This window comes from Megascapheus bottae, chromosome 4 (genome assembly GCF_031878675.1).
Source record: "Megascapheus bottae isolate mThoBot1 chromosome 4, mThoBot2.hap1, whole genome shotgun sequence".
In the NCBI taxonomy this organism is placed as follows: Eukaryota; Metazoa; Chordata; class Mammalia; order Rodentia; family Geomyidae; genus Megascapheus; species Megascapheus bottae.
In genome coordinates, this window is record NC_143512.1 from 66569976 (window position 1) to 66584626 (window position 14651).

The 14651-nt window shown below is 39.8% G+C and overlaps 1 protein-coding gene across 1 annotated transcript in view; it reads left to right on the top strand.

Moving 5' to 3' along the window:
- The window catches only part of Adamts12 (ADAM metallopeptidase with thrombospondin type 1 motif 12), a 220095-nt gene extending 208404 nt beyond the window's left edge, over positions 1-11691 (top strand). Inside the window, exons 23-24 of the mRNA XM_090332079.1 lie at positions 25-184; positions 7436-11691. Of these exons, the coding sequence (XP_090188205.1) occupies positions 25-184; positions 7436-7614 (339 nt within the window). The 3' untranslated portion in view covers positions 7615-11691. The remainder of the gene's footprint in view (positions 1-24; positions 185-7435) is intronic.
- Positions 11692-14651: the final 2960 nt, after the last annotated feature.

The following is a 14651-nucleotide window of genomic DNA, read 5'->3' on the forward strand; positions in this document are numbered from 1 at the left end:
TCTGACTGTGTCACCCTCTTTCAGTGCAACACTTCCTGTGGCAGTGGATTTCAGAAGAGGACTGTTCATTGCATCCCTTCAGAGGACAATACAACTGAGGACTCAGACCAGTGCCTATGTGATCATGAACCTAGACCTCCAGAATTCCAAAAATGCAACCAGCAAGCCTGCAGAAAGAGTGCTGGTGGGTGAAAGGGTTTGCTTAGCTGGGGAGGAGGGCATTGCTAAGTTAGTCATTCTGTGTAGCTCAAGGTATAGATAGATCTTATGTTGCATCTGCTGAAGAGAGAATCTTAATGCCCTTAAGGCTAGTCACTGATGGGAGCAAGTCTGATTTGATGAAGTTTAACTGATTCCTTAAGGAATTATTTCAACCACTTTCCTATCTCAGAACATGTTTACCCTAATAGCATCCCACCCAGATGAGAGTTAATTTCTTTTGTTTTTCAGAGATACCTGAGAGATGTTGCAGCTTTTCTTGGGGAAACAGCTAAGTATAGGATAGTCAATGTGTCTAATTTTATTGTTTTGATTTTCCCAAAAGCAACTTCTGGGGTGAAGGTAGCAGGAACAACAAAAAAAATGACAAATGTTTTCTAAAATATCTTCGTGATCTGCCTTGGGTAATTTACTGAATCTCATTAGACTGCACTTTTTTTTATCCATACATGAGTTGGTTCAACCATAAAGTCTAATGTCCATTCCAAATATCTTTAGCTCCATTAATCTACAATGACATTTCTAAGTCAAGTTGGAAACCTAGAGGGAGAATTTTCAGAAAGAATGAGTTGTTTTTGGTAGTTTACTTACAGCAGTTACAAAGTAAAGAATACCTCATGGAGAAGTAGTCTAGTAATTACAGTGTGGGACAGCAACTGAGGGCCATGTTACTTCTGAAAATGCAGCATGGAGAGGGCACACATTGGTAATCTTTCTCAGAAAACTCCTAATGGTGAGAAGTAATGATATGTGTGCTTACTTCCTTATGTACACTAAAGGCATACAACAGAAACTTTCTCTGGAGTTAATGCTGAGCTTTCTCTGAGGTGTTATTTTCAAATCATGAATTTATGCAACATATAATTGTTGGACACTTACTGAACACTAGACAATATGAAACAAGAAACAAAACTACAACGTGAGTTGAGTATGAGACGTAGTATGAGAAGCAGTATGAGAAGGCAGGAAGGCAGGGCGGGGTACATGATAGTACTTGAAAAAGGTATCAAATCTAAACCTCCAGAGGAGGTCAGAAGTGAGTAGAATAGTCCATCAAAAGGTTCCAGGAAGAGGAGCTTTTATCTTCCAGAGTAGCCAAGAAGACTGGATGTCTGTCACATAAATTCAAGTATAAAGCACAAGGAGAGTTAGGAAACAATATGGTGAAAGAAGCAAGCTGCAGTTAGAGGGTAAAAAGCAATGGGAAGCATGCCAAAGGACCTGGACCATTATCCTTAGGGTAGAAAGGAGACAATGAAGTATCCCAATTAAGAGAACAAGGATTAGAAAGTCATTCTAGCCACAAATGTTGTAAGGGAACTCAGTCTCAAGAAAAAGAGAAGCCACTACTTCAGAGGCCTTGTTGGAAGTCTTTATTGGTGAGCTTGGACTGCTGGTGGACTCTCATCTCAAAGATTAGCACCCATGAATGCATCTAACACAAAAAGATTTTATAGGTCAAAACTACATAAGGTGTGGAGAATTTATCCTAAAAAAGTATTATATGTAAGCAAAGAAAACCAGCTCAGAGAGAAGGAAGACCAGTTAGGAGACTACAAATATACCCTGTGTGAAATACATACATTATATGACATGAACTAGGCAGAAGAAGTAAGTAGATTCAGGAGCTGACTAAAAATCAGGACTGTATGGCAGTAGAAAGGTAAGGAAAGCTCAGCCTCTATTTGACTTGAGCAGCTGAGATGATATAGAAAAAGAAACAAAGATTGCTTGGGGAATTTCTATTCCCATGAGTTTCTGTTCCCATGAATTTCTATTCTCATGAATTCTGGGTAGGGTATGTTTGCTGAGAGCCCTATGAATCGTCCACAGGGGAGTATCCTGTGATTGGTTCACAAGTTATGAGGCCCTGGGGAAAAAGTCTGCCTTGAAAATCATCATTGAAATGTACAGGTGTGGGGGTGGAAATACTTCAAATGTGATTATCATGTGTAGCTGCTTCTTTGACTATCCTGTGCATTTGAGAGTTGCTGTCATTGTCCTTATTTAAAATACCCAAGTACAGCAAGGATCTCACTCCCAGAGGTGTTTAATCTTCTAAACTCTTGCTACTCAAAGTGTAGTCCGTGGACCAGCTGAATTGGCATCGACTGTGGGTTTACAAAGAATACCAGATCTCAGACCTCACTCTAGACCTACAGTATTAGAATCGCCATCTAAACAAAAATTTCCTGGTCATTCAGATGCTCACTAAAATATGAAAAGCTCTTGTTGTACACCAAGGAGCCAATCTGACACCTTTGTCTTTCATTTCATCTTATCACCTTCTATGGTACCAAGTTTATAAAAAGTTAAGCCTATTGAATGCCTTCTATGTTATGTTTTTTATATAATAAAATAAGCTATCTGGAGTTAGTTGATCATGCATAGGTGTTACGGATTGTTACTTTAAATTATACATTTTATCTTTAATAACTGTCCTATTGCTGGATAATTAATCTGAAGTAATCAGAACTGGGTAAAGGCAAAGAAATCTCTGAATAAGTAAATCACTTTTCACAGGTGATTGATATACAGTGAATTACATTCCTGACAATTCCTGACAATTATCAGAACAACAAAGTTAATTACTAGATTCGCTTGAAGGCAAAGCTATGCTTACTCAGACCAAGCAAGATGAGAGAGCAGTTGCCAAAAAATTCTTTGATTTGAGGAGTCAGCTATCCACCTTAACCCTATACTCTCAAAATGCTTTGAAAATAAGTTGTTGTCAGACAGCCATCATAAGACATACCCCCATTTCTATCATGTAAGATAGGTGTGACTTCAAGGCATATTACTTTCCTAATGATCATTTTACCAGCCAATGAGCGTTGTACCAGCCAAAAATTTAATAACTTAAAGTCTAAAGCATAACTACCATTTCCATGGTAGACAAGGGTCTGAGGAAAAATCAAAAGTAGAGCAAAACTCCTACATACACACCATTCCTGAGCCCTCTTCCCTTTTTTTGGTCTTGTCTCATAGACTTCTCTGCTAGCACTGGCTTCAAACCATGATCCTCAGATATTAGCCTCCTAAGTAGCTAGGATTACAGGTGTTAGCCACCAGCACCCAGTCTTTGTTGTTGTTGTTTAAAGGTTTTTTTTCCAGTTTATTGTCATGAAAAAGGCAATATTCAAAGGGGTTACAGTTACATAAGTCAGGTAATGAGTACATTTCTTTCTGAACAGTGTCACCTCTTCCTCGTTTTCTCATAGGCTTTCCTTCCTGATACAAAGGGGGGAAAAACACTTTTTGCTTCTCTTTCTTGGAGTTCATTTCAATCAGCATCATTTTCTATGATCATAGGCACATAGCTATTGAGCCTTTGTGATCCTCTCCTAAGAATATCCTCCTTTGGCCCCACTGTATGATTGTGTATGATTTATCAGTCCAAGTGTATTTTTTTGGCTTTTACCATCCAGTGTATTTACTTGTAGATTTAGAGGTACTTTATACTTTATAGTTACAACAAATGAGGGAAACCATGCAACCTGTGTTTCTTTTGGTCTGGCTTACTTCACAAAATATAATTTTTTTCAACTTTTTCCATTTCCTTACAAATGATACTATATACACAATGGAATTTCATGCTTCCATCAGTCTATAAATTTTCTACTGAAGAGTAGTATTCTACGTAATACAGTTGCATCCGTGAATCAATGCGGCAGTTACTAATGACTTACTAGTTACTAATAACTTAATGTATCTTAGGCAGGTGATGAGGACTGAATATACTATGGGAAAGTCACCGTTCAAGCTCTCAGGAAGCTCTAAGTCTTATGGAAACTGTGAACAACATTGAAAATGCTTTTTTTTCATAAGCAAAATAAGCTTTCAACCTAGACCCAGGTGTGTACAAGAATAAACATGGAGCCATCCCTTTAAATTTCCAAATATGATTTGAATTGAACACTCAAGGGAAAATTGGAATGTGTTCCTCAAGTTTCCTCTAATTACAAGCATTGTGTGTATTTTAGGGCTGGGATCCCGTTGGCTGGGTACTACAAGCCTTCCTTGTTTTATACTACTAAGGAGAACTGGTATAATTAAGTACCACCATGTTGCTGGGCTTGTAGTCATTGTCTAAATGAACTGCTAAACACAGTCTGGAACACAGACTATCGATACAGGGCACTGCCGCCCTCTACTCTTGCTTCTGGGTAAGATGCTCAGACCCAATATGTGTCCAGGGCCCTAAGAACCTTTGAAAAGCCGAGTTCTTGATCTCATAGAAATCAGCCAATAAAGACAGGCTAGGTTGAGCTGCTTTTAGTCACTTGTATATTGATGTAGTCTGACAAGTGGGGCTACTGAGTTGAGAAAATGCAGCTGTTTGGGGAAGGGAAGACCTGTTTATGTGACCTTCTTCCTCATTACCAGTGTAGGAGAATCAGCATCCTGACAACAAAGGTTTAGAGACACTGAATTAAATTAAATTCATTAAATTCCAGTAGCTTCTTTGTGATGCTGAGCTGGTTGCTAAGCTTCTCTGGAACCCTGCTTTGTAATGGAGGAAAATAAATATACATGAAAACATATTTATCTGAAGATCAAACAGTATAGATTATACCAAACACATTTCCTTGTCCATGGGAAATGCTTAATGAATTGTGTTGTTGGTATTATTGCCATGGCCAATGGGGAACATTAATTAATTAGTTTTTCTAGAGTTACCATAAAAAAGCACCATAACCTGGTGGCTTAGCACAACATGAGTCTATTCTGTCATAGTTGTAAGCAATTCTTGGCTTTTTTTTTTTGCCCAGAACCATTTAATTCCAACCTTTGCACCATTATGACATAGCCATCTACCGTCTATGTGTCTGTGTCTATCATGGCTTCCTTCTGCACATGTGCAAGTGTCTGCATCTCCTCTCCTCTTCCTGCAGAGACATCACCAGTACTGTTGGATTATGGACCTGCTACCATCTCCATTTGTATCATAATTACATCTGTTTCTAAAGATCATATTTCCAAATCAGTTTATAGCCAAGGTACTCAGAGTTGGGATGCCAACTTTGGGGTTACTTAAATTCCAGAGGATATAGTCAGTCCAACACATAACAGGGTTAAAGGTTTTAGGGAGCTCCTAGAGGGCCTTTTTTTTACAATGACAAACATCCCTCAATTAATAGATCTACTTTTAGTGCTGAGCAAAAAATGCTCACACAATCTTGACAGCTCAAAACAAAGCATGTGCCGTGTTTCCACAATTGGTGCAAAACTAAGACAGGTTTAGCTATTGAGACAGAGGGATCTATGCAAGTCCTCATTACCCAAGGCCACTTTGTGGAGCCACTCTGTGCTTCCTCTGATTTCCACTTTCATTGCAGCAACCCCTGGGACTCCTACAGTCATGGAAGGGAGAATTTTAGGAAAATGGATGTTTAAAATGAAGGGCTTAAAGAAAAATCCTAAAGAATAGAATCCATGAGAACCACTTAGATTTGGCATTCCAATCTCATTGTTCACTACCAATTCCTAAGTACACTTGAAACTTACACACAAAATGGGGATCTGACACCAATGGGGATCTCTCCCACCAAAAAAAAAAAGGATAGTCAAGGAAATGATGACTTTTGAGAAGATATAAAAACATTTTTTGTCTTCCCAATCTTAAGGTGAAAAGAGCAGAAAAAAATCACAGCTTTGAGGTAAATTTGTATCTCACTGCCTTCTATTTACAAAGGACAGCTAATTCGTGAAAATGATTTTATTTGAAAATATTAAAAATATTTTCCCTGTAGGGGAAAAAGAAAGCCAACCCCAGCTCTAAGAGGTACTCAAAGTTTGAAATCATGTCACATTCTGCAAGGCTGAAAATCTGATTTGAACCTCACTACCTTACTGAACACCCTATAGCCAATTCTGCATGGGCCAGAGCATTTGTAGCAGCATTTATGGAAAACATGAGTTAACGATCTCTGAACAATCTATTGTAACTCTGACTCACCCATGTTAAAAACACAGGGGTGTTTTTTTTTGCCAGTCCTGGGCCTTAGCACTGTCCTTGGGTTTTCCTCAATGCTAGAGCTCTGCCACTTGAGCCACAGCACCACTTCCGGCTTTTTCTTTGTATGTGGTACCGAGGAATCTAACCTCGGTCTTCATGCATGCTAGGCCAAATTCCTGGCTCCCTAAGGGGTATTTTTGTCCAGAGCTTGTTAGAGAGAAATGAGAATTAGAATTCAAGTAATCAAGTTGAATTGCTTGTTCTTACAGCATGCATTCATCTACATGGTAGAGTCTAGACAGTAGAAACCATAATTTATGTATCCATATCTGTACTGAGAAATGCTTAGGTTAGTTGGCTGACTGGTCAGTGGCTTGGCACTCTAAATGGAGAGATGGATAAAAGCATTAGACCTAGAGTAGAATCTTTCTGTGTTCAGAACTGGACATGCTGCTTACCAGCTAGATCATATCATACAATTTATTAGCTACTCTAAATCATACTTTTCTCATTTGTGAAATGGGGGGAGAATATTTACCTGCTACTAAACCTATGAAGACTAAGTGAAGGGAAGCATGGAACATGCAGCATTTGTTTTGTCAAAACAATCTAGCCGAACATCCCTAATCTTGGGAGTCTTTAACTGTAGTCATGTATTTGCTACTCAAAATATATAGGGCAACTAATATTTAGGTCAACTGATGTAGAATGGACTCAGTTGACATTAGCTGCAAGCTCTTGGTCTAGGTCTTCTCCGCATGTTTCCTTCCCCTTTATCCGATGGTTTCTAAAACTAGATTCTTTATGGTGATGGTAGAACATCACCTTCCCACAACCTCCAGCACGTTCCATGGACCTGCAGGGATCATATCTACTAAGAGCCTTCTGTCCAAAGCAAGCCATAGACATAAGGAATGAGGCAATATTCTTCACTTATCAGGTAGCTATGCAGAGTGGGAATGTCTGACATTAGCACACAGGAATGAAGAATTGTGACTGATGAGTCAGCTTAACACAAATAATTTGTAGTGTCTGCTATATATTAATCACCTGTTGATTACCATTGTTTGGGAGTGCTACGGCATATTTTGTGGTAGATTTATATAATCTTACATTAATATGTGCTTGATTCATTCACCTACCAAAAACTGTTCTTTGGATTTATGTCCCTCTTTTTTTCTTATTTATTTTTTAATTGTAATTAATAGAAGGGTTACAGTTATACTCTTATGTCTCTCTTTTTTTATCTGCCTACAGATTTACTTTGCACCAAGGACAAGTTGTCAGCCAGTTTCTGCCAGACACTACAATCCATGAAGAAATGTTCTGTGCCCACGGTGAGGGCCCAGTGCTGCTCCACGTGTTTCCAGACACACAGCATCCACATGCCAAGGCCAAGAAAACAACAGTTGCTCAAAAAGCCCAAACATCCATAAGTCCGGAAGAAAGCCACCCTTCACCATAGACTACCACGGCCTGCTCATTGTGACACGTTTTAGCTCTGAGGCTGCTTCATGAAGTGTTACTTTACTTTTTTCAGGTTCAGGTTTTTGGATTCTAACAAAGCTAAATACACTGTGTCCCTCTAGCCACAAAACATCCCTCGCAGGAGGCCCTGACTGACATCCTTACTGCTCTTAACAAGAAGGTGAACTGAACAGGAGCACCCTCCATTAGCTGGAATCAGCTCCCAGGAAAAACTCCACACTAGACAAGTCTGTGGAATGATGTATTTTCCCCCTTCAGGACAAAAACAAGAGACCACAGTTTCTCTAAACTACCTCAAGAGAATCAGGAAACATAGCCATGCTTACCCAGGGAACCAAATAATCTTGTGACTAGATCCTCCCCACTGACCTGAGATAGGTGCGGTTTCAAATTTGAGAGGTGAGTTAGGAATATCCATTTGTGAAGAGATTTAAATTCTTCACCCCCTGTTCAATGAGTCAATCTCCCCCCCCCCCCCGGTCATGGGACTTGAACACAAGGCCTGTGATCTGTCCCTGAGCTTTATTGCACAAGGCTAGCACTCTACTACTTTCATCCACAGCTCCACTCTGGTTTTGAGATAAGAGTCTCATGGCCTTTCCTACCTGAGCTGGCTTTGAACTATGATTCTCAGATCTCAGGATCCTGAGTAGCTAGGATTACAGGCATGAGCCACCAGCACTGGCTTCAATCTCTCCTTAAATCTCACCAGCACTCTACAGCTAGCTTTCTCAAAGTCTTGCATCAACACAAGATTAAGAGGGTACAAATATCAGCTCCAACCCAAAAGGGTTGAGACCAGTCACTCAAAAAGACAACTCTGACTTGAAAATTATTTCTTGAAAAATTCTTCAAAATCAAATAAATAGAAGTCAGTTTCTTTGTACTACAAGAAAGGAAATGTGATGCTGGGTGCTGGTGGCCCATGCCTATAATCCTAGCTACTCAAGAAAGTGAGATCTGAGGATTGTGGTTCAAAGCCAGCTCAGGCACAAAAGTTTGTGAGACTCATCTCCAATTAACCACCAGAAAACCGGAAGTGATGCTGCGGCTCAAATGGTAGAGCAGTATCCTTGAGCTGAAGAGGTCAGAGACAGTGTCCAGGCCCAGAGTTCAAGCCCCATGACTGGTGTGCACACACACACATAAAAAGAAAGGAAATATAGGCCTTTATTCTTCTACTTCCTTGGCACTAGCAATTCCTTCACAGACAAGATGAGAAGAACAAGTGTTTTTCATTGTCTCTTGCACTCAGAGTCCTTAGCTCAGGCCCCACTCTCATCTTGGTGTAGGCTGTTCATACACAAAGACCATGATCACCAGAATCCAGCTGCTACTTGCCCTCGTCTCTTTCTTATGGAGGAAAATGAAACTATAGATTAAAGCAATTAAAAATCAAATTATAATTATAAGAATTTAACATTAATGTATAGTCTAGAGAGAAAAACAAAGTAAGTTTAAAATGTGAGATGAGGCACCAGTGGCTCACACCTGTGATCCTAACGACTCAGGACGTTCAGGCCACGGGATTCTCATCTCCAGTTAACCACCAGAAAAATCCAGAAGTGGTGCTGTGGCTTAACATTGTAGAGCTCTAGCCTTGAGCACAAAAGCTCAGAGACAGAGCCCAGCCCCAAGTTCAAGTCTCATGACCAACATAAACAACAAAAAACAAAACAAAAAAAAAAGTGAGATGAGAATGATCTACTCCTCTGAATACTGTATTCTTTTAAAGCCATTTATGTTCTAAAGGTATATCCTTGTGGTAGAGTCCATGGTTAGCCTACGTGAAATTCTGGGTTTGATCTCTAGCATCATGATCATTATGATAAATGTATGTAGGTAATTTACCATGGGACAACAAGCGAGTCAAGAGAGTCCAAAACACTGAAATAAGTTGGATTCTTATTTGATAGGTCCCTACTGCCCAAAAGTCAGAGTAGATATGGTCTCAAATTCAGAGCGAATTTCCAGCAAACTTATTTCAAACAGAGGCCCTTATGTAAAATGAACCCAGATAGAGATGTTCCATATCTCCTTTTGGTTACCTGTCTGTTCAGCAGAATGGTGCTGTTGAAAATGGTGCTAATGCCTAGATGGTGGCAGAGCTAATATAAATCCATGAGTAGTCATGCAATAGAGATGTATAAAACTCCACAGAAACATCTTCTATTAAATGGGATGGTGTTGCTGGCCAATGCCAGTTCTAGTACATTTTATATTATATGCCTTTAACTTTTTTAAACAAATAGTGTATACAGCTGATCAAGTCCTACAGAAAATACACCAGTGAGCTTGAGATGAAATTCAAGATAGATCAGAAACGTGGGAGGAAAGTAGAAATATTTGTATAAAGCCAAGTAATTGCATTTTTGTATTTTTTATCTTTACATATATACATTGCGGGCCAATAATAATCTCTGGCGAAGAAACCAATTGTAGACATTACATAGTGCCATGAGAGGAGCAAGATCATGAGGTATTTTTTAAATGAGATAATTCACAAAGACTGTTCCTTAAGTATAGTGTAGGCTCTCAGAGGGATTAACATAGTAAATCAGACTTATTTACTTGTACTAGCATAGAATCAATACTTTGGCATACAAAACTCAGGAACAAATCGAATTCCTTCTGACCTCAACAGACTAAACTAAGCCAGATTCTTCAATTCACAAAATGAAATATTTATAACCCATGTGCTGAACATATGATGATCTGGCCAGGTGCTTCATTATAGGTCTTTCTTCAGTTTCTCAAGGACAGACAATACTGGTCCCTGATCCAGCATCATGGACATTCTCTTCCTTTCCAGGAGTTGTTTTATAAGACAGCTGAGTGACTTTTGTGCTTCTTGCTGTCAGAATCCTCTACAAGTCACTCAGCTATGGGTCATCAGTATTTCCACATATCCTGGTGCTTTAAAAACTGGTAGGGTTTTAGGTTAGCACAAAGACTGAATGCAAGAGCCTGGACTGTGTCTTTATTTCTCTGATACTCCCAGGGCCAATATGAAGCTGAATTTTTGGTTTACTTTATCCAGGTCCTCATTTCTCCCCATCTTGAAGAAGGAACCAAAAATGTAGCCGGAGACACTGGATTCACATTGGCTGTGAACCAGACGGTTCACCACAGCGTTCGGTGCTCACATATATCAAGGGTCAAAACCCAGTTTGGTTTACATTACCTTTCACTGTGGTTAGAATTAGCTTACTCTAAAACAAAACTAAAAACACAACAGCTGCAAAATGGTGCATTAATTGAATCCATGCACATCAAGACATAATTGCATTATGAGAAAATAAGGAAGCTTATAATGAATATTTTCCTAAATCAGGAAATGATTTCCTGGTACAAAAAAAAAATGCCTCCTAGTGTAGGAATGCTTTGTTTAGTGATACATTTTTTTAAAGCAAAACCACATCTCTGTCCAGTCTCCTTAAGACAGCCAAGAATCTCTCAGCATCCCAATGTGATGCTTTGAAATGGTCAGTGAGTATTCTCAATAGCCTTCATGAAGTATCTGACACACAATTGGAGAGATGATAAGGCTTCAGACCAGAACTTCCCATTTAATTGGTTAAACCCTCCAAGCCCTACATGCTACACATTGCTATCTCAGAGAGTACACATTCTAACACTTTCCTTTCTAACTTTAACATGAAGCTGTGCAATAGCATATATGGTGCTCCATTTACAGAGACTCATCTTCCAGGGAGAGATTAGATGATATTAACTTCCTGGGGCTACAACTGAGTAAATATATTTAATGATACTCTTTTTTTATACTGCTAATTCAAGTATTGAGTTAAGTCATTAAACAAAATAGGGTGGGCAAGGTACATTTCTGCCTATCGTCATCCTCCAAGATGGTTGTATGACACGCATGGCCAATGTATTGTCCCCTGTATTTCTGTGCTGATCCCCCAGCTACTTCTGTGTCTTCCTTCGGGAGTACTTTGTGGTTATCTTAGTACTTAAAACCAGACTGTAATTATAGTCATAGCAGAGTCAATAAATGGCCAGACTTGTTGATGTATCCATGGGGTCCATTTATTTCTATTAAGCCATTCCCACTTCCCACTAGTAGCGGGCTAAGTTTAGAAACTTAGGGGATGATGCTTCCCCTCACATTCATTCCGTATTCCCTCATACCCTACCTCTAGACAGGTACATTACCAGGTAAGTCACTCCCCAGGTAAAATCAGATATTGTTCTCTTTTCACGACATGCAACAATGAATACCCACTCCCATAGGCTGACTGGATACAATGCTGAGAATTCCCTCTGATATTGAATCGTTTATGTTCCTACATACAATTCATAGCATTACCAATTCTCTTACTTATGCTAAACATAGACCAAATGCTTAAGAGAAAATAATAATTCCTTGAGAAATCACTCCTTGCTTTAGAAATTTCAACCTAAAGCTAAAGGACTTGGTCATATGAAATAAGAGAAAACATTGACACTGGGAAAGGCCAGCCAGATGATCCCTAGAACATTTGGAACTAGAGGTAGGAGGAAATCTGGTTTGGGTCAAGAAGACAACTCAGAAAGCCAAGATCATTAAGGTTTAGATTAATCATCTTCTTTCAAATAGAATATCTGATTAAACTGAGAGAAGACATATCAGGTAGATCAAAACACCAGCTTTCCTCTTGGCAATGCTGACGGGGAAAGCATGTTGTGGGTACAAATAGGAAATGGTTCCCTGCCCTTCACTCACATCTCCCCCTCACGTGATAAGCAGTTCAGGTCCATACTTCCCCCAGCGACTCTCAGAGCTGAGGATGGGGAAGAAGGAAAGGCAGGAAAAATGAACTGTCACATCCATTAACCTCATCTAACACTGGAAATACGACAGTGTAAGCGGAGATGGAGCCAGGAAAATGTTTACTCTGAACTGTCACTAACCAGAAAGCCACACTAACAATCTTTGCCTACATGCCTGTCCTGTGAACTCAGTATTCTGAGGAAAGGGAAAATACTCTTTCATATTTCTATTTCTGAACTTAGCTCCCTGCCTGGCACATTGTATGTGCTCTATAAAACTACGTTGATTAGTTTATTTGGTACCAAGTTAAGGAACTGGGAAGAATAAGTGACAGTCTTGTAACAACTAAGAGGTAGAAGATTATTTTGGAACTGTGTTTGTATGCTGTTCAGACTCATCATATAGAGCTAAACTAATCATCATAGCCAATAATAAGCAATTAATTACAGAAATCTCCAAGCAAACTTCAGGAAACTTTAATACATAGAAATGTAGTATGAGATGCCCACTCATGCCAGCGCCAGGGACAAACCTAAGGAGATCTTTGTTTCCACTTTTGCAATGTCTCAGATTAAGGCTTTCTCAAGGTATTTTGAAGGAGTGGCAATAGAAGGAAGGGGAGGAAACAGAAGCAAAAAAAACAAAAACAAAAACAAATGGAGGCTGGCCTCAGTTTTCCCATCAACTAACTACTTTGGACAAGCCTGGCGCAATGGTTATTGACATCTTCATCTTTACTAACAGGCGACTCATCTTTCTCATGGAAAAAATCAGTTTTAGTCATCATTTTATCCTGTTCTGAATACCATGCCTGGCATTAAGAGGGGTGCTTAGGGCAAAGACATGGAAGCCTAGTGAATCAAATGGTACAGTGGAGAACTCTACTGTGAAGGTGCCAAACAAAGTGCAAGCGTCCCAGGAACGGTAAAACTGCAGGGGGAATGGCACCCTGTTTCTTGAACCACCAGTTCTACCCAGTGTTGTGACAAAAGAGCATTTCCTCAGTCGTGGGACCCCACTAAGTCAAGCTGATGGCTATCTCCTCTGCTTTAGGGTTCCTTTGTTCTATTTTCAATTTCTTTTGTTGTTATTGTTTGGAAATCGAATCTCACTATGTAGTCCAGGCTGCTCTTCAACTTGTGCTTCTCCTAACTTACACTTCAGAATGCTGGTATTACAGGGATTACTGCCATGCCCAGCTCACCTTAGGAATTCTTGCATGGAAATGACTTCTAGACACAGTGCTCTTTGAGATAGGATCTGCTGATGTCCTGTGGCATAACTTCTTAGAGTCTAGTCACTGTGTAAACCCCACTGTACACACCTGGCCCCTCTTTCCTATATAGTCCCTTACTACAAACCCTCACAAGGCTCATTGTTAGTTAATCCAGTCTTTCCTGGCAAAGACTTTTGAGAGCAGGTGATTTGCTTTTTCCACTCCATCCTCCTTGTACTACCCAAGATGCAACGGCATGGGCAGAATGCCAACTAAAATGGGCATTCTACCTGTTTCAACACATATAGCCAGTTGTTAACTATCTGGGGTCAGACTTTGGCTCTAAGGACATAAGAACCATGCAGACACTTTTAACAGGCTGGTTTATTCACCATGTTCAGTAGCAAGAGGTCCAGAGCACAAACATCAGAAAACTGCACTGCTTCAATTAGTATTGCTGCATTTCAAATTATCCGCAAACTTAATGTGCTAAGAGTGGATAGCATTTATTATGGACATCAGTTCTGTGGAGCAGGGATTCAGGCAGCACAGAGGCAGCGCTTGTCTCTGCTCCAGGATCTTGCCAACTGCAAGACATTCTTGACATCTAAACCCCTGCACTAAGAGGTGTGAACAAACTCTAGCCAGACTTCTAGCAGAGTCCCTGTTATGATTCATCCTCTCCAACCCCTAAGTTCCTCTTTGAAAAACTCAAGACTGCCACAGAATTTTCTGTCTATTCCAAACAACACTTGACATAAGACCTTCATATCCCTTTTCCCAGATCATATATTAAAACTTACAACTGTAAGTCTTTTTCCCTGTTCCTTTGAGAGCAAGATATCTATTACCACCCAGGAGTGTCTTTCTCAGGGATGTGAAAGCTGCTCTGTTGCAGGAAGGATGGGCCTCATGTCTTCCTATGGGAGATATAAACTTATCTTTGCAAAATTCCAGTGAGCCTGTTTCCAACTTCTGTAAGTTTTCACTTTGTT